Here is a 23,978-nt window from a genome sequence, read left to right on the forward strand (position 1 = left end):
GCCTGGGCATTCAGTCAAACAGAGCTTGGATGGCGTGTACAGGTACAGCTGCCCATACAGCTGCAACACGATACCACAGTTCATCAAGAGTAGTGACTGGCGTATTGTGACGAGCCAGTTGCTCGGCCACCATTGACCAGACGTTTTCAGTTAGTGAGAGATCTGGAGAATGTGCTGGCCAGGGCAGCAGTCGAACATTTTCTGTACCCAGAAACGCCCGTACAGGACCTGCAACATGCGGTCGTGCATTATCCTGCTGAAATGTAGGGTTTCGCAGGGACCGAATGAAGGGTAGAGCCACGGGTCGTAACACAGCTGAAATGTAACGTCCACTGTTCAAAGTGCCGTCAATGCGAACAAGAGGTGACCGGGACATGTAATCAATGGCACCTCATACCATCACGCTGGGTGATACGCCAGTATGGCGATGACGAATACACGCTTCCAATGCGCGTTCAACGCGATGTCGCCAAACACGGATGAGACCATCACGATGCTGTAAACATAACTTGTATTCACCCGAAAAAATGACGTTTTGCCATTCATGCACCCAGGTTCGTCGTTGAGTACACCGGCGCAGGCCCTCCTGTCTGTGATGCAGTGTCAAGGGTAACCGCAGCCACGGTCTCCGAGCTGATAGTCCATGCTGCTGCGTCGTCGTACAGTTCGTGCAGATGGTTGTTGTCTTGCAAACGTCCCCATCTGTTGACTCAGCTATGCGAATAAGATGCCTATCATCTCGACTGCTAGTGATACGAGGCCGTTGGGATCCAGCACGGCGTTCCGTATTAACCTCCTGAACCCACCGATTCCATATTCTGAGAACAGTCATTGGATCTCGACCAAGGCGAGCAGCAGTGTCGCGATACGTTAAACCGCAATCGCGATAGGCTACAATTCGACCTTTATAAAAGTCGGGAACGTGATGGTACGCATTTCTCCTCCTTACACGAGGCATCACAACAACGTTTCACGAGGCAACGCCGGTCAACTGCTGTTCGTATACGAGAAATCGGTTGGAAACTTCCCTCGTGTCATCTCGTTGTAGGTGCCACCACCGGCGCCAGCCTTGTGTGATTGCTCTGAAAAGCTAATCGTAACGCCGGTCAACTGCTGTTCGTATACGAGAAATCGGTTGGAAACTTTCCTCGTGTCATCTCGTTGTAGGTGCCACCACCGGCGCCAGCCTTGTGTGATTGCTCTGAAAAGCTAATCATTTGCATATCACAGCATCTTCTTCATGTCGGTTAAATTTCTCGTCTGTAGCACGTCATCTTCGTGGTGTAGCAATTTTAATTGCCAGTAGTGTAATAAACAATCGAGTGTTCTAACGATGGAGCTATAGATGCCTGATGATAAAAGTGAACTGTCAAAATAGCACATAACGCACTAGTCTGAAGAGGCGATGACAGAAGATGTCTTTGGCAGTCTTTCGTATTCACAAAAATACATCTCACTGGATACATAGGGCGTTTCACAAAGATTCTCCCTGTTTCACAAGTTTATATCTTGTACATGAATGAGCAATCTTGTGGTATTTTTTTAAAATCCCTCTTAGGGACACCGGCCGTTATGGCCGAGCGGTTCTAGGCGCTTCAGTCCGGAACTGCGCAACTGCTACGGTTGCAGGTTCGAATCCTGCCTCGGGCATGGATGTGTGTGATGTCGTTAGTTTAGTTAGGTTTAAGTAGATCTAAGTTCTAGGGGACTGATGACCTTAGATGTTAAGTCCCATGGTGCTCAGAGCCATATGAACCATTTTGAACTCTTAGGGACAAAGTTTTCATGTACCTCGCATATCTCCGCGAGCATTGCTGGAGTTTCTGCACACACAGCTGATGCTATGCGCTATCACATTTCACCCTAGTTGGTTGAGGAGGAACATAGACGGAGTCTTTCGCAAACCCCCGCCAAGGAAAATCACATACCGTCAGATAAGGCGGCCTCGGATACTAATGGTGCAATGCGCAACCTGAGGTGTAGATTAGTTTGAAAGGTGACAATTTAGTTGACAATTGACGAAAACAATGAATTTGTCGTGACAATTATTTTTAAATACATGTGTTGTTCTTTAATTAAAATTATGTCCTCGGTTAAATATCTATTTCTCCAGTGTGGTCGGTAAGTTTCTGATTTAAATATATTTCAAGGTGTTAATAAAAATCCATATTCTTACGAAGGATCAGTTATTTTGTCGACTTTTCTTTGCAATTTTTTTTGTGTTCTTACTGACGTCACCCATTGGTGGTTTCGTAAGACTTATGCAGGGGTTGGACGAAAATTGGAAACAATGTTAGGAACTTGTGCTTGAACATAAATGCAGTTGCTAGCCGAGCCTGAAAGTTGGGCTGTTGTATTTCAGCACCAACGACACCTGCGCCACTTTCTCCATACGTTGCAAGTGTCCTTCATGGTCAGAACTGTATTCTGTCGAGTTGTGGGTGCGTTACGTCGGAGCTAAGTGAAGTCTAACGTGGGGAAATTGTTGGTACTCGCATGGTGGGCGCTGCTGTAACCAAGATAGCCGAAGTGTTTGGTGTTCCAAGAGTCGCCGTATTGACGATTTATACCGCATACAGGGAAAGCGGGAAAACGTCACCCGCCACGTCACAACGCGGACGAAAGTGTACGAAGAGTAATAGTGACAAACCGCCAGTCAACAAGATTGTGACGAAATGTCAGAGAAAACAGCTGTAAAATTCTCTGCAAAACTGAATGTCGCAATCGCGAACCCCTTCAGCGCCGGAAAAATACGAAGTGAACGCCATGAGCAGAGAACTGCAAGGCGAGCTGTAATTCAAAACTACTCTTCAGTGATGCAGACAAACCCGTGCCGAACCCATAAAACCTCGGCTATGGAGCAGTGGAAGAAAGTCATCTTTTGTCACACTGTTTTGAACTTCGGCCAAGTGTACGTCCTAAGCCGGCCGCAGTGGCCGAGCGGTTCTAGGCGCTTCAGTCTGAAACCACGCGATCGCTACGGTCGCAGGTTCGAATCCTGCCTCGGGCATTGATTTGTGTGATGTCCTTAGGTTAGTTAGGTTTAAGTAGTTCTAAGTTCTAGGGGACTGATGACCTCAGATGGTAAGTCCTATAGTGCCCTGAGCCATTTGAACCATTTTTGTACGTCCTAAGAGTGAATCATGATGGGGGTTGGGTGATGATTTGCGCAGCCATATCTTGGTATTCCGCGGGCCCCATGGTTACGCTGCCATCGAATTACAGCTAAGGATTGTGTATGTATCTCATAGTACAACATTTGTTCCACAATGGTGATAATGTTTTCCAAGACGACATACAGCTCGCACTGTCCAGGACTGGTTTTGCCAGCACGAGGATGAACTGTCGCATCCCACCAGTCACCCGATCTGAATATTATTAGCCTTTTTCGTCTAGTTTGGAAATATGGGTGCGTGAGTGTCCACCTCCATCATCGCTACCTGAACTTGCCAGTATTTTGCAGGAAGAATGGTACAGTATTTCCTGTATTTCCTGTATTTCCTCAAAAACCATACAGAACCTGTATTTATCCCTTTCGAGACGTCTTGTAGCTGTTTTGAATGCCAATAGTATTCCTACACCGTGTTAGGAATGGTACACTGAGTTGACAAAAATCATGAGAAACTTCCTAATATTGTGTCTGATGTCCTTTTGCCCGGCGTAGTACAACAACCAGATGTGGCACGGATTCAGCAAGTCGTTGGAAGTCTTTAGCAGAAATATTGAGTCATGCTGCATCTATAGCCGTCCATAATTGCGTAAGTGTTGCCAGCGGAGGATTTTGTGCACGAACTGACCTATCGATTATGTCCCATAAATATTCGATGGACCTCATGATGGGCGACCTGGTGGTGAAATCATTCGTTCGAATTGTCAGAATGTTCTGACATGTTACTTTGTCATGCATAAAAATTCCACCCTTGTTTGGGATTCTGAAGTCCACGAATGCCCGAAAATGGTCTCCAAGTAGCCGGAAATGATCCGTGTAAACGCAGCCCACACCATTATGGAACCACCATCAGTTTGCACAGTGCTTTGTTGAGAACTTGGATCCATGGCGTCATGGGGTCTACGCCACACTCTAACCCTACCATCAGCTCTTGCAAGCTTTAATTGGGACGCGTCGGATCATACCACGGTTTTTAGGTTGTCTAGGATCCAACCGATATTGTGACGAGCCCAGAAGAGGCGCTGCAGGCGATGACGCGCTGTTAGCAAAGGCACTCTCGGCGGTCGTCTGCTGCCATAGCCCATTAACGCAATATTCCGCCGCATTGTCGTAACGAATACGTTCGTCATTCGTCCCATACTGATTTTGCGGTTACTCACGCATTGTTGCTTGCCTGTTAGCACAGACAACTCTACGCAAACAGTGCGTTATCTGTGGTCAGAGGTAAGGCCTGAAACGTGGTATTCTCGATACACTCTTGACACTGTGGATCTCGGAATATTGAATATTCTAACGATTTGCGAAATGGAATGCCCCATGCGTCTAGCTCCAAATACCTTTCCTCGTTCAGAGTCTGTTAATTCCCTTTGTGTGGCCGTAATCACGTCGGAATCCATTTCGCATGAATCCCTATAGTGCAAATGACAGATCAGCCAGTGCATTGCTCTTTGATACCTTCTGTACACGATAGTAGCAGCATCTTTGTACGTACGTATCACTATCCCATGGCTTTAGTTACCTCAGTGTAATGTGTTGTGCTCGCGGTGTTCCCATATTTTTGTAAACTCCGCGTATTTCAGGCATGTAAACGGTGTCATTTATATGTCGGCGCGCTATCGCGTGTCTATTAATCCCAGAGTTGCACAGTATCCCCCACGTTACAGTAGTCGTGTCTGACGTGCATGATATGCACGAAATTGTTCGCCCGAGATTTTTTATTAGGTAATGCAGCTTTTTATCTTGAGACGTCGTTGTTATTTATTTAAAATGTAAGAGCTGTAAATATGGAGCCGTAAGTATGTTACCGCAACTTTTATTTCACATTTACATTCGTTAGTTTCACCGACTCGCAAGCAAATTATAATGTTCCAACCTAGACTCCACGCTTCACTACAAACGAATTATGATATGCAAGGTTTTTTGTTTGGTGAGGGTGGGGAGGGGAGGGGGGGGGGGGCTGGTGTGCTATCACACTTGACTGTGGTATTGGTTGTATAGCGTGAATCAGCTGTTTGTATATATGCAAACAGTGGTAAATATGCTTGTCGTGTTCGATGCTAAGCTGCAACTTTTTCTTAACGAGCCTTTCTTGGCTGTTCTCTGTCCAAGAATCAGTGATGCAGTTTTTTTGTGTGTGTTAATTTCTGTGTGTTAATTTCTTGTTTCTATTCTGTTTCGTTTTATTCATTGATTGACCAGTGTCTTGGCTCTCCTCCCAAAGTCCCGCCACCCTGAAACCTAATGCGCGACGCCGAGATGTATTCAGATTGTAGTTGAGAGATATAATCACAGGTGGCAGGGCGGGGCCCCGTGGGACAGCGCGCCTTCGGTTCTCCATCCGCAGGCTACCGATCCCCGCGATCCGTCTCCATTTGACGTGCCGCTCCCTCCCTCTCGCTGCTTCCATCAGTCTGAGTTACGACGGTCGTCAGCCCGCAGGCCATTAATACTCATGCTGCCACAGCAAGACAAACGAAGAAAAGTTATTTTTGCGTCTCTCCTTTTCGCTGAAGGCCGTGTGTGTTGTGGCTTGACGATGAGACCCTTCTGTGGCCACCAGGACACCACTTGCAGACCAACAGATGACTGCCAAGAAAGAGAGGGTAACTGGAATAGCCAATGTTTAGCGTTCTCAAGCTTGTTCGTCCATCTTGTGCCAGTTTTGTTCTAAATTACATTGGATCTGAGGTCCTATTGCAACAGTTATTACCAAAGCATTAACTTCTGACTGAAATCTTATTTTGTTCTTAAACTCGTGTCATCTTGGTGCTCCAGGTGTTCATTAGTATTGCTTTCGTATCATCCTTCTTGTTCTTCATCTTCTCCTCTTCTTGTTATTCACCTTCTCCTCCTCTTCTTTCTCTATCTCCTCCACTTTCTCCTCTTTTTCTCTTGGTCACCTCCTCCTGCTCCCCCTCTTCGCCCTCTTTGTTTCTTCGCCCTCTTTGTTTCTTCGCCCTCTTTGTTTCTTCGCCCTCTTTGTTTCTTCGCCCTCTTTGTTTCTTCGCCCTCTTTGTTTCTTCGCCCTCTTTGTTTCTTCGCCCTCTTTGTTTCTTCGCCCTCTTTGTTTCTTCGCCCTCTTTGTTTCTTCGCCCTCTTTGTTTCTTCGCCCTCTTTGTTTCTTCGCCCTCTTTGTTTCTTCGCCCTCTTTGTTTCTTCGCCCTCTTTGTTTCTTCGCCCTCTTTGTTTCTTCGCCCTCTTTGTTTCTTCGCCCTCTTTGTTTCTTCGCCCTCTTTGTTTCTTCGCCCTCTTTGTTTCTTCGCCCTCTTTGTTTCTTCGCCCTCTTTGTTTCTTCGCCCTCTTTGTTTCTTCGCCCTCTTTGTTTCTTCGCCCTCTTTGTTTCTTCGCCCTCTTTGTTTCTTCGCCCTCTTTGTTTCTTCGCCCTCTTTGTTTCTTCGCCCTCTTTGTTTCTTCGCCCTCTTTGTTTCTTCGCCCTCTTTGTTTCTTCGCCCTCTTTGTTTCTTCGCCCTCTTTGTTTCTTCGCCCTCTTTGTTTCTTCGCCCTCTTTGTTTCTTCGCCCTCTTTGTTTCTTCGCCCTCTTTGTTTCTTCGCCCTCTTTGTTTCTTCGCCCTCTTTGTTTCTTCGCCCTCTTTGTTTCTTCGCCCTCTTTGTTTCTTCGCCCTCTTTGTTTCTTCGCCCTCTTTGTTTCTTCGCCCTCTTTGTTTCTTCACCCTCTTTGTTTCTTCACCCTCTCTGTTTCTTCACCCTCTTTTTTCCTCTTTGTTTCTTCGCCCTCTTTTTTCCCGTGTCTCCTCCTTTACTTATTTTCCTGCTTCTTCCCCTAGCCCCCTGGTAGTGGTTAGTCTGTAGACAGAACACTTCAGCTTGACCAACTATTTGGTGTTTTTCGATTTTAGTTTTCCTATCACCATCACTACCTAACTGTAGCTGCGCGGAGTGGCCGCGCGGTTTGAGGCGCCATTTCACGGATTGCACTGCCCCCTCGGGCGTGTGTGTGCGGGCGCGCGCGCGCGTGTGTGTGTGTGTGTGTGTGTGTGTGTGTGTGTGTTTAAGTTTTGTTCTTAGCATAAGTTCGTTTAAGTAGCGTCTAAGTCTAGGGACCGATGACCTCAACAGTTTGGTCGCTTAGGAATTCATACGCATTTGAGCATTTTGACCTAACCATACGGAAATTGGTTAACGAGAAAATTTTACAGTAAACGAGGAATAAAACTTGTGTATTGACACGTCTGGGAGGAGCACCCATAATCACGAAACTCCCGTGACATTCCCGTACGTTCACAAATTAGTAAAATTGTCTGGTTTGGTAAGAGAAACAGCATGAGAGGAGGAAGAGGTAGAGAAATATAAAGCCAGACATACGAAATGCAGGAATTCCGCAACTGCTTTAGTGCGGGGTCATTCGCTGAAATCGGTGAATTCAGAGCGCCTGCTATCACACGAAATATCTTCCATAATTCACGGTCCTCGGGAGGTAATGGAGTGGTGTTTCGCATCCAGCACCAGTTGCGATTGCAAAGGTTATAAAGGGCACATGTGAAGACTTCGTAGTACGTTCTGAGCGTAGCACTTTGCGGCGGTACTGTGGCTTGATGGGCGTGTGGGCAGTGCGCGAGAGGAAGGAGCTGGAGGGCGAGTGGGAGCGCGGGGGCGGCACGTGTGGGAGCGTGGGACCCCGCGGCGCACCCGCAGCACCTACTCTTGCGCCTCGGCCGCGGCCGGCCAGTAAGTGAGACTTCCCTTGTTAGCGGCCCGCGTCCCACGGTCCGGCCAAGTGGCCGTGGGCAGAGCGTCCGGCCGACAGCGCCGCCGGACGGCGCCGACACCTGAGACTCGCGGCCCACACACACACACACACACACACACACACACACACACACACACGTCATTACCTTCTTTTGGTCTTCAACTGCTTCTTAGCACTTGGATTCTTCCTCTACCCCTATTCTCGTACATATTTTGCTCCTCCTCCTCCTCCTCCTCCTCCTCCTACTACTACTACTACTACTACTGCCACCATCACCACCACCACCACTACCAATTCTTCTGCCGTTCTCTTGCCTTCTACTTGTCACAACAGCTGCCTCCTTCACACAACTATTCCTTCCAACTGCCCCAGATCCCTTCCAGCTGCCCCAACTCTCTTCGAACTGCCCTAGATTTCTTTCTATTGTTTTAGCTTTTTCCAACTGCTTTAGCTTTTTTCTGCCTTTCAACCACTCCTTCTGCAGTACTCGTTTCATTTTGATCTTAGATGTCTCGGGAAAGAACTTGCACTTTATTTCGAAAGTAAAGAACCTTGTTTCATAATACTGCTTGCCATCGTTTGGAAATAATGCCTTCTTTGGTAATTTTCTGTTATTTCAGAGCATCTCGTCCTCAAATACATTCAAACTTCTATTGCTTCCCTCACAAATCACGAATTGCTGCATCTACACGATCGTCCATTGTCACGCCCATTATAGATTCGGTATTCAGCTCCCATGCCATATTACAGACACTTTCCGTTAACTTGCTCATACTGAATGACAAGGGGCGATGTGTGAATATTCAACTTGAAGGAATAAAACTTCTTAGCCAAGATAGCATTTGTAAAATCTTTATTATTTATCGAAAAAAATAGGTTTAGAAATGCGAACTTGGATGAGAACTTGTTTTCCTTCAGGTTTCAGATATTTCATTTGTGAGCTAACATAAGGTGTAATAGTATGAAGCTGTCATAAGAGAAACACATTATTTCACGTATGTTACAGTCCACTGTAAAGATTCGCTGGAATTTCAGTGATTTTTCGTAATGGTGGTACAATTATTCTTCAGGACAGTCAGTCTGCTTCACGAATTACAATATTGAAAAACAAACTTCAGGCATGTTGTTATGTTTTCATCAAGTGAAAATATAATTAATGGCAGATGGGAGGTGTGACATGTGGAAATTTCACTTTTTGGAGCCGCAGACTGGTAGTGATTTTATATGAACTATATTTGTAAGCTATTTACCATACCCTGTATCTAATGGTGGTATTCGTTCCTGAACGCCACATTATCTACGTATAGACAGCACTTCAGACGTTGAAAGCTAAATTGTTTTCTTTTCTTTTTTTTTTAAGTCACACTGACATTGCTCAGTAATAATCAGAATGACATATGCCTCAATTATCGAGTCCCTCATAATCGTGTTTGTCACCCTGTTAAATTGCCTCTCCGAAGATGTTAAAGGGTACTTAGTTACAAAATTTTTCCTGCTAGGAGATGGAGGGTAACCAATGGTTAAAGCAGCCTATCTATTCAGTAAATCTCATGAGAAATTTACTGCACAGCAAAACTCAAATCACGTAAGAATTTTGCTAGATGGTTGTGAAAATGAGTAGCGTTATAAAATCAAGAAGCTGGAACAGGACAATTTCCATAAAGAAACTACGTCTCCTCCTGAGTTTCTGTTTATAGGCAATGTGGATGGCTACAGACGGAGATCTAGATTCAAGATTTCATGTACCTGTGGCTGGCGTGAATAGTTGACGTTACAGTAAAGGCTGAGCCTGTGAGCATACTGAAATTTCGCGGAGAAATTTTTATGCGCTCCTTGAAACTGAGAAGGGGGCGGCGGCAGGAACTGAAGGATGGCTAGCCGGCCAGCTGAGGCCGCGGCGCACATCTAACGAGGCGGAATGCGGCGTGCTTGCCTGACTCACTCTGGGAAGAAACGCGGCCGGGCCCGGGACAGGGTTTCAGATGGAGGCGGCGGCCGCCGCTGGTGCGTCACCAGGCAGTGGGCCGCGTGCGTCCCACCGCGGCTTTTGCCAGCAGCACTGAGGGCGGCGCCACCGAGCCGGCACACGTTAAGCTCAGCGCGGTTGTTCTCCGTGACGTCACTATGGCGTGTACCGTGGCCAACGATAAATACAGGCCTAAGCGCAGGTCTGTGTGACGTTAGAAATGCGGTGCTATCGGTCGACACACACACGCATGCTTTCTCAAAGATTTCCACATACTTCTTTGACCAAACTACTTCACTGGATTTATTACAAGATTGTAAAATTTTTCGTTCCAGTTGTTCGGGAATGGATGCCGAACAGTTAACAACAGCATATATGAATGGCGAGTGCACTGTTTGGAAAGAAAGAAAAATGGAAATGGCAGTGGCTAGCGAGAGGAGAAGCTCGAAGTGTTCACCAGAATTAGTTGCGTGAGCTACAGTGCGGGGACATAAAGAACAATGAAAATTATTTGAGATGGGCGACCAAACATTTTACTTTGCCCTCGTGAAAGTGGCCCTTCATATACCAGGTCTTAATTTCATTTATCATAATCGACGATTTTGGAAACCTGCACATGTGTCATTCATGATTTAAATTATGAAACACTGGACTAGTTATGTATTTTTCATGCCGTGCTTAATATGATGCTTTTCGAGAGTTTATTCTCATGATCAAAAGGAAACATTCACACAGAAATTTGGAAATTTGTTGTAGGTACCTGTGGGACCAAACTGCTGAGGTCACCGGTCCCTAGGCTTACACACTACTTAAACTAAGTTAAAGTAACTTACGCTAAGGACAACATACATACCCATGCCCGAGGGAAAACTCGAACCTCCGACGGGTAGAGCCGCTTGAACCGTCGCAAGGTGCCTCAGAACGCGCGGCTATCCCGCGTGGTATTCACATAGATGTTTCATGTTTGTATGTGTATTGTTCTACCTCTCTTGCCCAGCAGTTCTGTTTTATGTTTGCCGGCCGGAGTGGCCGTGCGGTTCTAGGCGCTACAGCCTGGAACCGAGCGACCGCTACGGTCGCAGGTTCGAATCCTGCCTCGGGAGTGGATGTGTGTGATGTCCTTAGGTTAGTTAGGTTTAATTAGTTCGAAGTTCTTGGCGACTGATGACCTCAGATGTTAAGTCGCATACTGCTCAGAGCCATTTGAATCATTTTTATTTTATGTTTACTGCAATCTGACGGATTTTCCGAAACATCACATAAAATACCTATGTAAATGTAGTACTCGATCATCATGAGTACTATTTCTGCTAAAGATTGTCTCATGTCTAACTTAAGATCTGTAATAAATTACGCGGAACCCTGTGTACCATTTTACGTATTGTTCCAGAAAGATATGAACCAATATATAAATCACCTACTGAGTAATTTATGAAAGTTAAGTTAGGTTATTTAGAGTATAAATTAATACATTTATTTCACTTACGTACGCTTTGAACACACCTAAGCCGGCCGGAGTGGCCGAGCTGTTAAAGGCGCTAGTCTGGAACCGCACGACCGCTACGGTCGCAGGTTCGAATCCTGCCTCGGGCATGGATGTGTGTGATGTCCTTAGGTTAGTTAGGTTTAAGTAGTTCTAAGTTCTAGGGGACTTACGACCACAGCAGTTGAGTCCCATAGTGCTCAGAGCCATTTGAACCATTTTTTGAACACACCTAGCTTTTCACATTTCCATTTACTTCCACATGCTGTCTTTCTATATGTAACCTTTACATCATGCACAGTGCTTCAAAGTCAAATGCAGCTGATCACTGCAGCTATTTCTTTATAAGATTACAATCAACTGTTACGGTTTTTGTGGTCAGCGTGCTTTGTGTTATGAAAAATTTCGTATTCTTGACACTTAGTAATGATCACTGTGGCAGCAGTCACGTATTTCGTCATTTTACAGCTTAAATATACCAAAGTAAGCGAATCGACATGTAAACAACGGCCCTCGCCCTAGCTTTTATCAAAGGTCTTTCAAAAAGCTTCCCTACTACGTTGTCAGAGATTTCATCAAAGGGCTTTGATAAATATTTATCGCTGGCCCCGAAAACTACATTGCTGACGCCACAGTCGTGTACTCAGGCCTCTATTCATCGTTGGACACAGACGTGTACATGTCCAGCTTCGACCGTTTGGGATGTCTATCGACTTTCGCGGTCGTTTCGAGTTCTGAGAAATGGAAGAAGCCACATTGGGTTTCGTCACTGAAGCTCAAGATCGTATTTGATGGGTTTAAATCACAACGTATGTTCTATGAATATATCTGCTTCGAATATTAAGGATCTCTTGAAAACGTGTTGTTATTGGTACGAATAGTCATAATTAGTTGTTAGTAAAGACTTACCGGTGGTAAAGTCTTCAGGCGGTATAGCGAAACCCAGTCATAAGCTGTACTCCTGCACGATGCATAGTGCCTACGGATGTCGAGTCATAAAATTGAATGTAACACGTGCGCTGGTTCGTGTCGATCCACTTATAAACTTTTTATTTTTGTACCGTAGCTATCCTAAAAAGATTCTGTGCCCTTCATATTAATTTCATAAAAGTATGTTCAGTAACATTCGATGTTGTTTAAATATAAGCGAGCGCCTCCCAGGAGTGAGCTGTCGTCAGAAATTTAAAAATTAGGCGTGAAATATGGATATGCCAGAAAACATTGAAATCACGTTGATAATCTCGTAAGACAAAGCTCTACCGCCCTTAAACCAAACAGACGTAGCTTTTATTCATCTAGCTTAAATTTGCCACTTCCGAAAACGGCACCTTTTAACTGGTAAAGAGCATTTCAAGACGTGGTAACTCACAGATCCACGTATGTCTGTGTATTGCCACATTATAGCGCTTGAAGCTGCGCGCGAAATGACCTGATTGGCTAACTTCAGTGCAAAATAATTCGGAAACGGCTCGAGGTACCGAATTTTTATCTTAACAGTTATGTATCAGTGCAACCTCCCAACGTAACATCATTACAAGTTTTTCAGACTGTTTCTGACCACCTTGTGTATTGATTTATGTTAGAGACACATTTCACGTTTTAAATTAAGGCAACTTCAGCGAATTTATGTGCAATAGTAAAGTTTTGTTTTTATATACAATACTTTAGATTAGGAAACAGTTTACGTCATACTTGTTACTTAATAGTTTGTTACTTACGTGGTGGTTTTTAGGACGTGTTGTTCATGATTGGCTTAGTAAATTAGTTTCTTTGTGTGTGTGGGGGGTGGTGGGGGGGGGGGGGGAGGGTGCGTGTTGTGAGATTTGTTTCTTGTTTACTTTCCCTGGTTTCTGCGTTCGTCACATCTGTATTGACATGGTCTGGTATATTGTTTCGTGTGCTCTGAACGGGTATTTTGTTGTATCACAGGAAGCTTTAAAGTGCTTGCGCATGCTTGTATGTGAATGCGTGCGTGGGCGGGTTCTGACAATGGTACGATGAGTTTCGCTTTGGGTTTCAGGTTAGTGCTGGAAATGGAAATCATCTCAAACTTAACCATTTCGGCCGTCCTCTGTACTCCACCCCCCCCCCCCCCCCTCCCCCACGCCACCCTCATCGCCGCTTTCCTTTCCCCCTGCCCTGTCAGTGCCAAAGTACCGGCTAACCTGCTATGTGTCTGACAGTGTCCAAGCGAACCTCGAGTAGCCTTTGGGTGTGAGACATACATATCCGCATGTAACGCTCTAGTTACTCATCACCACTGCTGGTGAGACGAGTACTGACGACGGCGCGCCGGCGTGTTGCAGACGCGCTGGGCACCGAGGCGGGCTCGTCGTGGAGGTCGGAGACGCCGCCCGACGAGTCGCCGTCGGCCAGCTCGTGCGCGACGCCCAACTCGGCCAGCGACCTGCCCGACACCGAGCTGGCCTTCACCGTCGGCGTCACCGAGGGCACGCCCTACGCCTGCCAGTTCTGCGACAAGGCCTTCCCCAGGCTCTCGTACCTCAAGAAGCACGAGCAGGTACGTTCACCGCCCGCCCTACCCGCCAACTCGGCGCTGCCGCGCTACCTCACGCCACTGGATGGTCATAATTAAAGTGAAGCTACTCACAGGGGTCCAGTGCGGACTGTAATTACCGTATAGCAGCGAAACTCGGTAGATAATCTAATACGTTAATGCGGAAACGGTTTACGCTGTAAAAAAATTAGTTCCTATTTTGATCACAACGTGCAGATCTGGCACTGTGAATGCAAAAAAAAAAAAATACATAGATACTTTTCTTCCATTTATAATGGATTGGGAACAGGATGTGGGCAAAAAAGTCGAACAAGTGAGAACGGCCTAATGTTGATTTTAATTAACCTCCACTACCACAATTTGCTCAATATGAGCATCGGAGATATCGACGAAATCTTGCATCGGTAAAACAATTGCTCGCAACAATTCCGGTGCAGTCTGAGCAACCTGTTCCTGTATACTGGCTTCCAGATGAGGTAGAGATCGAAAAATGCGTTCTTGCACCCTGAAGAGAAGAAACTGGTACACTTGCCGAATGTCGTGTAGGGCTCCCGCGAGCACGCAAAAGTGCCGCAACACGACGTGGCATGGACTACACTAACGTCTGAAGTAGCGCTGGAGGGAATTGACACCATGAATCCTACAGGGCTGTCCATAAATCCGTAAGAGAACGAGGAAGTGGAAGGTTGGTGGCCAGCGGAAGTGCTTAAACTCAGAAGAATGTTCCTGGAGCGATTCTGTAGTAATTCTGGACGTGTGGGGTGTCGGATTGTCCTGCTGGAATTGCCTCTCGGAATGCGCAATGGTCATGAATGGATGTAAGGGGATGCTTACGTACGTGTCAACTGTCAGTGTCGTATCTAGACGTATCTGTGGTCCCACATCAGTCCAACTACACACGCTCCACACCATTACAGACCCTCCACCAGCTTGAACAGTCCTCTGCTGACATGCAGGGTCCATGGATTCGTGAGGTCTCCATACCAGCAAACGTCCATCCGCTCGATGCGATTTGAAACGAGACTCGTCCGACCAGGCAACATGTTTCCAGTCATCAACATTCCAATGTCGGTGTTGACTGGCCCAAGCGAGATGTAAAACTTCGTGGCGTGCAGTCATCAAGGGTACACGGGTGGGCCTTCGACTCCGAAAGCCCATACCGATGATGTTTCGTCGAATGTTTCGCACGCTGACACTTGTTAAAGGCCCAGCATTGAAATCTGCAGCAGGCTGCACTTCAGTCGTCATTTTTCCCGTTCTTGCAGGATCTTTTTCTGGCCGCAGCGAAGCCGGAGATTTGATGTTTTACCGAATTCCTGATGTTCACAGTAAATCTCCACTTCATCGCTACCTCAGAGATGCTGTGTTCCATCGGTCGTGCGCCGACTATAACACTACCTTCAGACTCACTTATATCTTAATAACCTGCCATTGTAGCAGCAGTAACCGATCTAACAACTGCGCCATATACTTGTCTTACATAGGCGTTCCCGGCCGCAGCGCCGTATTCTGCCTGCTTACATATCTCTGTATTTAAATACGCGTACCTATAACAGTTTCTTGGCGCTTCAGCGTAGACACCCCCAAAGCCAAAAGTCACATGGATCCGGATTAAGATCTTGCAGGCCATGTATCTGGAATATCTCTGGAGATGACATGTTCGTGGAAGGTTGCATTAAGCAGATCTTTCATTGAGCGAGCGACATGAGGTGTTGCCCCATCTTGCATGAAAACAATTGTTTCCAGACAGGTCCGCTCTTTCACGGCAGGAAGCACATGCTGTACACGGAGATCTCGATAACGTGCAGACGTCATTGCACACCTGGATTTATTCTATTCAAATTTAATAGGAACGGACCGAGAACAGAAGTGCTTGTGAATCCATGCCACACAGGCAAATATGGCAAGTACTATGGCTTTTCGTACACAACACGCGATTTAAGTTTCCCAGAGTCGGGCACTTTTGTGTATTCCTGCACCCTACAGTGTAAAATGTGCCTCGTCACTCCATAGAATATTGCCCGACCACATGTCGTGAACTTCGATCCTTGCCAGAAACCGAAGAGCAAACTCAGAACGTTGCTGCGAATCATGAGGTTTCAGTTGCTGGATTTTGCACGGGTACCAGGGTAAAAAAGACGGTAAACCTTTTCGCACTGTTGGCCGTGGAATGGACAGTTCTCGTGACATTGCACGAGCAGTGGCACTACGCCGGGCGGTGCTGCACTGTCAGTTACAGCAACAGTGATTCGTCAGGAACTTCTACCGGGTAAGATGTTTCCTTTTCCGGGTGTCTCACCGAGCTCACCGATGGTTTCGATTTACATTATCATCTTCTTTAAACCATTTAATGATATCGGGCCTGTACTCTGACCTTTCAGTCGGTGACACTCATCAATGCAGCACTGCAACTGCTGTAACTCACATAAAACAATTCCACTAAAAGCGCATGGTCTCTCTTCTCGATAGCTGTACTGTTCACTTACGTTATGGCTTTTGAGATGATTGCGTGATTATCATACCGTCAGTGTGCAGCGTCAGATTTGAACCTGCTGGTCACAACTGGAACTAATTCGACAAATTGACAGTGGACTATAAAACACGAAGTCTGAAGAGATTCATACAGCCCAAACTTATGGCTCCTGGTGCGACACTGAAGTACTGCTACAGATGTCCCTGTCTCTGCCTGCAGCGTTGCCAGTGTCGTGAAATGTGTGCCCTTATTTCTCTGTACAGTATCCACTAGCGCCAGACAAACGCCGTCTTTATAGATACGGGTAAATTTTCTATAAACCGTGTTTCTCATTGACTTCGGCTTCAACCTGGATTAAGTGATGGTTGAAGACACATAAGGTGCTAGAGATGTGTATTTAGTTTCCCCAGATTGAATTATCCGCCTTTATACCGTACAAACAAATGTGCATTACTGGGCACGAACTGGGTATCACTGTCGGCAGCTGTTGCTTGGAACTGATGGTGCCCTCAAGAGTGATTGAAGTGTCTGATCAGTTTTGGAGCTCTGGAGCCTTCCTTGAGTCTTTACTTTACTATGATATTCGGCAACTTGGCCACATATCCAGCTTGATGATTTCTTTGGCAATGTCCTTTTCTGATATACATCTTACACGTTAAATGCATTTTCGCCATACTTGCTTCTACCACAGCATATTTGTAAATATGGCCCACGAATAGTAACAACCCTAAAATCTACATCCACCCGCCAGATGATTCTCGAAACCACTTCGCTTCATGAGAAGCGACACTACACAAGAGACAAGGTGAGCCGCGCTAACAACGCAACCCTTACCCTCATTCTGGAAAGAACTTAAGGGCAAGATAGATGTCACTACTCTACACACAGACTTCCTACTCACTTAATAGATCCGGAACATCGACGATAAGTCACTCGTGTCGCTCAAATCAGTGTCCTTCCTTTCATACTAGCAGTAACACTGTCCAGTCATATTAATGTGACCACCTGTCAAAAGCGCGAATAACCTTATTTTACAGAGCGGGATTCTGGAAGGTGCTGTCGACTCCAATGCCGTGGCCAGCTGCTGTAGGTTTCTCAGTTGAGGATCCATGACGCCAACAACCCGATCGAGGTGATGCAAAAGGATCTCGGTTGCGTTTAAATCCGGGGAGTTTGGCGAACAGGAGAGTACGGTAAACTCCTCCTGATGGTATATATACTAAGATGGTATCTGTTCTTTCGGACATGTCTGAAAGAACAGATACCATCGGTGACCATGCAGCTCGTAGAATGAAATTACAATGAAATGAACACCCTTAGCTGCTTACAGGCGTTGACATACGTCAACGGGGACAGATGAAAATGTGTGCCCCGACCGGGACTCGAACCCGGGATGTCCTGCTTACATGGCAGACGCTCTATCCATCTGAGCCACCGAGGACACAGAGGATTTATCTCTGGCACGCCTCCCGCGAGTACAGGGATTTATCTCTGGCACACCTCCCGCGAAACCCACATTCTCAACATGTTGTCCCGCACTACATTCGTAGTGCCCCCGCCCATTATACTCATTACTCGCGGCGCGTTGCCGATTCCCGTAAGAGTTCGGGCACTGTTTGTGCATTCGGACATGTCCGAAAGAACAGATACCTTCTTAGTCTATATATATATATATATATATATATATATATATATATATATATATATATATATATATATAGTTAAGGCTCACCGGCCACTTGACTATCTTCTTCTTCTGTGCGAATGCACAAACAGTGCCCGAACTTTTACGGGAATCGGCAACGCGCCGCGAGTAATGAGTATAATGGGCGGGGGCACTACGAATGTAGTGCGGGACAATATGTTGAGAATGTGGGAGATAAATCCCTGCAGTCGCGCTATCCTCTGTGTCCTCGGTGGCTCAGATGGATAGAGCGTCTGCCATGTAAGCAGGAGATCCCGGGTTCGAGTCCCGATCGGGGCACACATTTTCATCTGTCCCCGTTGACGTACGTCAGCACCTGTAAGCAGCTAAGGGTGTTCATTTCATTGTAATTTCATACTGATGGTTTTTGAACCACACATATATACTCAGAGTGGGTGACAGGTTACGTTGTCCACCTGGTAGATGTCGTCGTGCCGAGGAAAAACAAAGTGCGTGCAGGGGCGGGCATTGTCCACAAGGATTCGTACACACATCAGTTGACCCATTGTGACGAGATGACGCAGGGAATTCCACGCAAACATTCCCGAGGCCATAACGCTCTCTCCTCCGTCCTGGACCCCTCCGACGATTGTTGCAGGGTGTAGATCGTGTGTCCGATGGAGCCTAAAACGTGGAGCACCTGAGAACGACACCTGTCACCGCATTCAGTTGCAGTACTGGCGTGTAAATTCCAGCCTTCCTCTGCGATGAACAGCAGTCATCATGGGTGCATGAACCAGGTGCTGCTGTGGAGGCACATACACAGCAACGTTCGTTGAACGGTCATTGAGGAAACACTGTCGACAGCTCCTTGGTTCATCTGGGCGGACAGTTGCTCAACACTTCCACATCTATACGCCCGCATAAATCTGCCTCGGCGCCGGTATTGGACAGCACCATTTTGCCCTATACAGTGTACTTTAACCTCGGCGGCACGCCAACAGTTTACAGACATAGCCGCTTCAGAAATGCCTGTGCCCTTGGCCCGAAAGCCAATGAATCATGCCCTCTTGGACGTCACATAAATCGCTCCGTTTGCGCATAATGACAACTGCTGAGCTGTTTTCCGTGTCCGCCGACGCGCTTTGTGCACCGTCCGCTGCTAGTGAAGCCACCTGCCTTCTGAGTGGTTACTGCAGGTTGACATCGAACACAGGCGGTGGTCACATTAATGTCACTGGACGGTGTAGAACACGACTAATTCGATGCTACAGCGTATGTAATCTCCGATCGCGTTGCTTGATAGCCTCATCATTTTTTTACACAAAACTCTTTGATTGCTCTGAACGTTTAAAAGTTTCAACGTATCGTTGTAGTTCGTATGTGGCCGATAATTCGTTAAATTCATTTGACTCTCTCATGGGTGCCGGCCGGAGTGGCCGAGCGGTTCTAGGCGCTATAGTCTGGAACCGCGTGACCGCTACGGTCGCAGGTTCGAATCCTGCCTCGGGCATGGATGTGTGTGATGTCCTTAGGTTACTTATGTTTGAGTAGTTCTAAGTTCTAGGGGACTGATGACGTCAGCAGTTAAGTCGCATAGTGCTCAGAGCCATTTGAACCTCTCATGGGCTTGCGAACGTGTAGATTACCAGACACAGGCAGTCAGTATCGGTTTCTGTTAGGTACTGACGGTAGTAGCTTCGCCAACTCAGAGCCGACTGGAGCAGCTAAGCGTGTTGTTGCGTGGGTGTAACGGAGAGATTAGGGGACCAGGGAACAAGTGTTTTGGGGCTGCCGCGGACCTTGGCCGGCGTGGGGGACTCCGGAGGGATTTGCGGGCTTGCCGCAGCGGCGCCTGCGCAGCCGAATTGCCATCTTCCTCAGCAACAGGCGCCAGGAGTGCGGTCGAGCTCTGCAACACTGTGAAGGACTGCGCATACTTCTCCTATTTGTTAAATGCAGTGAAGCAGCTTTTTTTCCTTTCATTTATTTGCAAACTAGCCTACAGTTGACGATACGTCTGCAAAGATGAAGCGAAGTTTGTTTACATTGACGGTACCACTGTTAAATCAGTCGTGAAAGGCTTGCGCTGTCTGGTCTAAGACTTGCCAGAGCGTAACATGCTTAGCGAAGTCTTTTGAAATATGGAACGCAGTGAAATATTACTGCATCCAAGGTTGCTTTATTCAAGTAACTTACAGCATTACAGACTAGTAACGTCCCCCACATCCGCCGATACTTTGACACGTGAACACGCCGCCATTTTCAAGGCACGAATTTAATGAGCTACCGCCATGCATGACAACTTAAACTTTCGGTGGGTGTAGCAACATCAACGATGAACCAAAAGTAGGCGTATGCAGGAAGACAACACACACAGTGAGCAACTTGCACCACCACACGACCATGCAGGACCAAGTCAGGTTTTGTCAGTAGCGAAATGTAAATAACACTTTTCGAAGTAGCGCTACCTCTGTTCATCTGTTCTCTAACGAAAGAGAGACGGCAAAGTATTCAGAGTAGAATTTAAGCAAAAACATGCATTTCTATTCATAAGATCACTTGCTAATCTCAGTAGCTTCCTTAATAAACGCTCTTCCAGTAACCGGAAATTTCACAAGGTTGCTCTACTCCAGACGACGTATTTCAGAATTTCCCAAAGGGTATAATCTTTTTTCCTTACTTTCGTAAACAGTTTTTACTAAATAGAAAAATTATTTTGGAGTCATGAGGTTGAAACAAAAAGCACTTTGTGAAGAACAGGGTTGTATTTCTTGCAGTTTCTACTTATCCGTTGATGCCTCATTGTGTGTCCTATGAATGGTTCCCTAGTTTGTACTGGACGAAGAAACACGCCTTGGCATATTGGTTGGTTCTTGCATTTGCTTCTGGAGAAGGTCGTTGGGATACTAAAACACACACGAAGTATTAGACCACTTTTTATAACTTGAACAAGATGAAACAATCCGTGTCCACGGGAGCGTCATGTAAATTTTTTACTGTCACAGGTATCACGTGATACAGTGCAGGTAATAATATATTCTCTCAAAGTATAACTGACAATAAACTTTTGCTTGGTTGTGTGTAATACAATTCTCGCACTGCTGACTGCAGTTAGATTATGCTTTCGTCTTCGGCGATGATTGCAATGTGGACTAAGCGGCACTCCGCTCTGTCGTAGGCAAGCACGCTGCAGCGGTGGCGTGTGGAACTCTTGAGGGCGTGTGTACGCCGATTTCGCTCATTCGTCGCTGCGTCTGGCAGCGAATATGATTAATTCTGGTTCCTTTGCGCGGTACCAACTTCGTCTTGGCACTCGTTCTTCGCACATCACGTAATCTATCCATCTCGTCTCCAATTTTCTTCATTGCTTTTCTAAAAACATAAAATGCACTCCACGTGTTAAGAATATATCGAAATATCGTTGTCAACTCTAGTTCTGAAAAACACATTACAAGACGGGGTAGAACTTTGTTTGTTATTCATGTGGACACACAATTTCGGGAAGTCCTCCACAAATTCTTACACTAATTTTTGGTCGTGAAAGTAATAAGTGAAATGGAAAGCAGTAAAAATCTTGAAAATAATGCTATTTATCGTTGCACAGCACTGCTCACGGATTAGATCGTATTGCCTGTTCCGACTGGCTGACTGCTGCCTACAAGGCAGCACGAGGAGCGATCTATTATCGCGGAACGTATGATCTGCATGACGCCAGTTCCTCCAGCTGTTACTGTCAGTGGATGAATCCTGATTACATCGCTGCTTCGTGATTCATACACCTCTTAATTTGGCCTCACGAGGCTGGTGACTCCTTTCCAGACCTTCCTACGTCAGAAAAATTCCGAACCTCACGAAAGACAGCGACGCTAAGTGTTCAGCTTCGGAGGCAATCATCGTCGAAACCAGCAGGTAAATTTCAATATGAAGTGGACTTATGCCAGTATGGCAGTTAAAGCGACCGCTGGAGCACAGTATTGTAAGGGCCAACTGTAAACCATGTGGCGCCGGCAGATGGAGCAAGCGAATGAGCAGCCGTGCTTCGTTCTGCGTTTTCCCATTGCCCTCCTCCTTCGGCGCCATAGTTTTGCGTATCATCCTCCTGTTTACCGTAAGCTAGACGGGAAGCTTGGACACAGAGTTTATAGGAAGCCAACCAACACGGACAGGTACCTGCATGCATCCTCCCACCACCATTCTACGCAAAAGAAATTGGATATGCAAACTTTAACTAAAAGAGCCTGCAGGATCAGCGATGAACACAATCTCAAAGCTGAATTACAGATACCTCAGGACCATTTTTGGAGCTAATGACTACTATATGAGGATGATACACAAAACTATGGCACCGAAGGCGGAGGGAACTAGTGAAATGCTGAACACAGTTCTGTTACCATACGTACAAGAGATTACTGAACGTCTGGGTAAAATTCTCCGTCGAGCAGATATTAAACCGATTTTTCGTAGCTACAACAAAATAAAAGACGTTATGGGCTCGACGAAAGATACCACTGACAAGTTTCATGCTGCCAGAGTTTATGAAATCGGGTGCAAATATGGACTGATGTATGTAGGTGAGACTGGGCGTCTGAACACCAGAGATATACCCGTCTCAAACAATGCAACAAATCAGCGGTGGCAGAACACCAGGAGCAGTGCAGGATGAAGATCGAATTCCGAGAGGCCCGCTTACTGGCGAAACAGCAGTTTAGTTTTGGGGAGGAAGATTAGAGAGGCTACAGAAACAGTCAAGCGACCCGACAACAGTAATACAGAAGACGAGTACAGACTTCCAGCGTCTTCGCCACCAGCAGTGACAGCTTTGCGGAAGGACAGCTCTCGCAAAGCAACATGCGCGTGTTGGCCACAGCAACGGAGGGTACACAGAGCTTACGCGGCCTAGTCGATACTAGGCAGTTAGTAAACAACGCTAAGCTGCAGTCGCCGCTCAGTTTCCTATTCACCGATTTCCACCAATGGCAAGCATTAAAGGAAACTCCAGTGGAAAACGCCTATTTGCGGCAATGACAACACGTAATGTAAAGACCAATAAAAGAACACCTAATATCCTTCTTCCTCGCCCTCATATCCAATGAGAGCACTCCTTCATAGTATGTAAGTAACAAAACTAGTGCTCATTCCATAAAGAAAAAAATGCTCATTCAGCAGTTAGCAGTACATCCTGAGGAAGGCGTCTTGCAATAGCCGCCGAAACGTCGGAATTTTATAGCTGACAATGCCACCTCAAATCCAGAAGAATTTTACTGACCGCAACAGAAACATATTTCATATAAGCTCGACGAAGTATTGAAGCGATGTTTGAAATGTCTTTTTTCTTAATCTTATATTTTTTTGAAGAAATTGCGTTTTCTGGCGCTATATGATAAATCTACAACACCCGTCTGTTTCAAGTTAAAAATGAACAGTTTTCGAATACAAACTGAATCAGACATTGACAATTTGAATTTTACTGTAAATACTGTTTATATTTGAGTAACAGGAACGAGAATAACTATGCAGAACAAAAATGTTTCTTAGGTTACGCGGCCCTTCTGTATCCTACCCTCAGTTTCTATATGGTTCATCGCTTCCGGTTTCTGCAGGAATCTAGTAAAACACTGATCGCAGACGCAAGCAAAGCCATTCAGATAAGGTAACGCCCGATGCCACGCACCTAACGTACAGATAACGCGGTTATCATCTTAACTGACCACTGCTACTAGGAAAACTACATTAGTGTAGGCTCACTTACGATAGTCTACGGTAGCTTACGTTAGTCTGACAACCCACGTTCACACAGCTCGCGTCACACAGCACTGACCTTGTGAGCACGAGGATCTGCCCTGGCCACCAGAGCCACAGACATCAATATTATTGAGCCTTTGTAGCCTACTGTGGAGAAAATAGTGCGTGATCGCTATCAAAAATGGTTTAAATGGCTCTGAGCACTGTAGAACTCAACTTCGGAGGTCATCAATCCCCTAGAATTTAGAACTACTTATACCTAACTAACCTA

General features: G+C 46.1%; 1 protein-coding gene and 1 non-coding gene across 2 annotated transcripts in view; one reads left to right on the top strand and one right to left on the bottom strand.

Annotated features, from left to right (window-relative positions):
* LOC124788952 (zinc finger protein 423 homolog) overlaps positions 1 to 23,978 on the top strand; it is a 278,658-nt gene that overhangs the window by 102,496 nt on the left and 152,184 nt on the right. Inside the window, exon 2 of the mRNA XM_047256240.1 lies at positions 13,633 to 13,847. Within this exon, the coding sequence (XP_047112196.1) occupies positions 13,633 to 13,847 (215 nt within the window). The remainder of the gene's footprint in view (positions 1 to 13,632; positions 13,848 to 23,978) is intronic.
* Positions 17,685 to 17,758, bottom strand: Trnat-ugu. Its single transcript has one exon. It is a non-coding gene; the product is annotated as a tRNA-Thr (tRNA).

Source organism: Schistocerca piceifrons, chromosome 3 (genome assembly GCF_021461385.2).
Source record: "Schistocerca piceifrons isolate TAMUIC-IGC-003096 chromosome 3, iqSchPice1.1, whole genome shotgun sequence".
NCBI lineage: Eukaryota > Metazoa > Arthropoda > Insecta > Orthoptera > Acrididae > Schistocerca > Schistocerca piceifrons.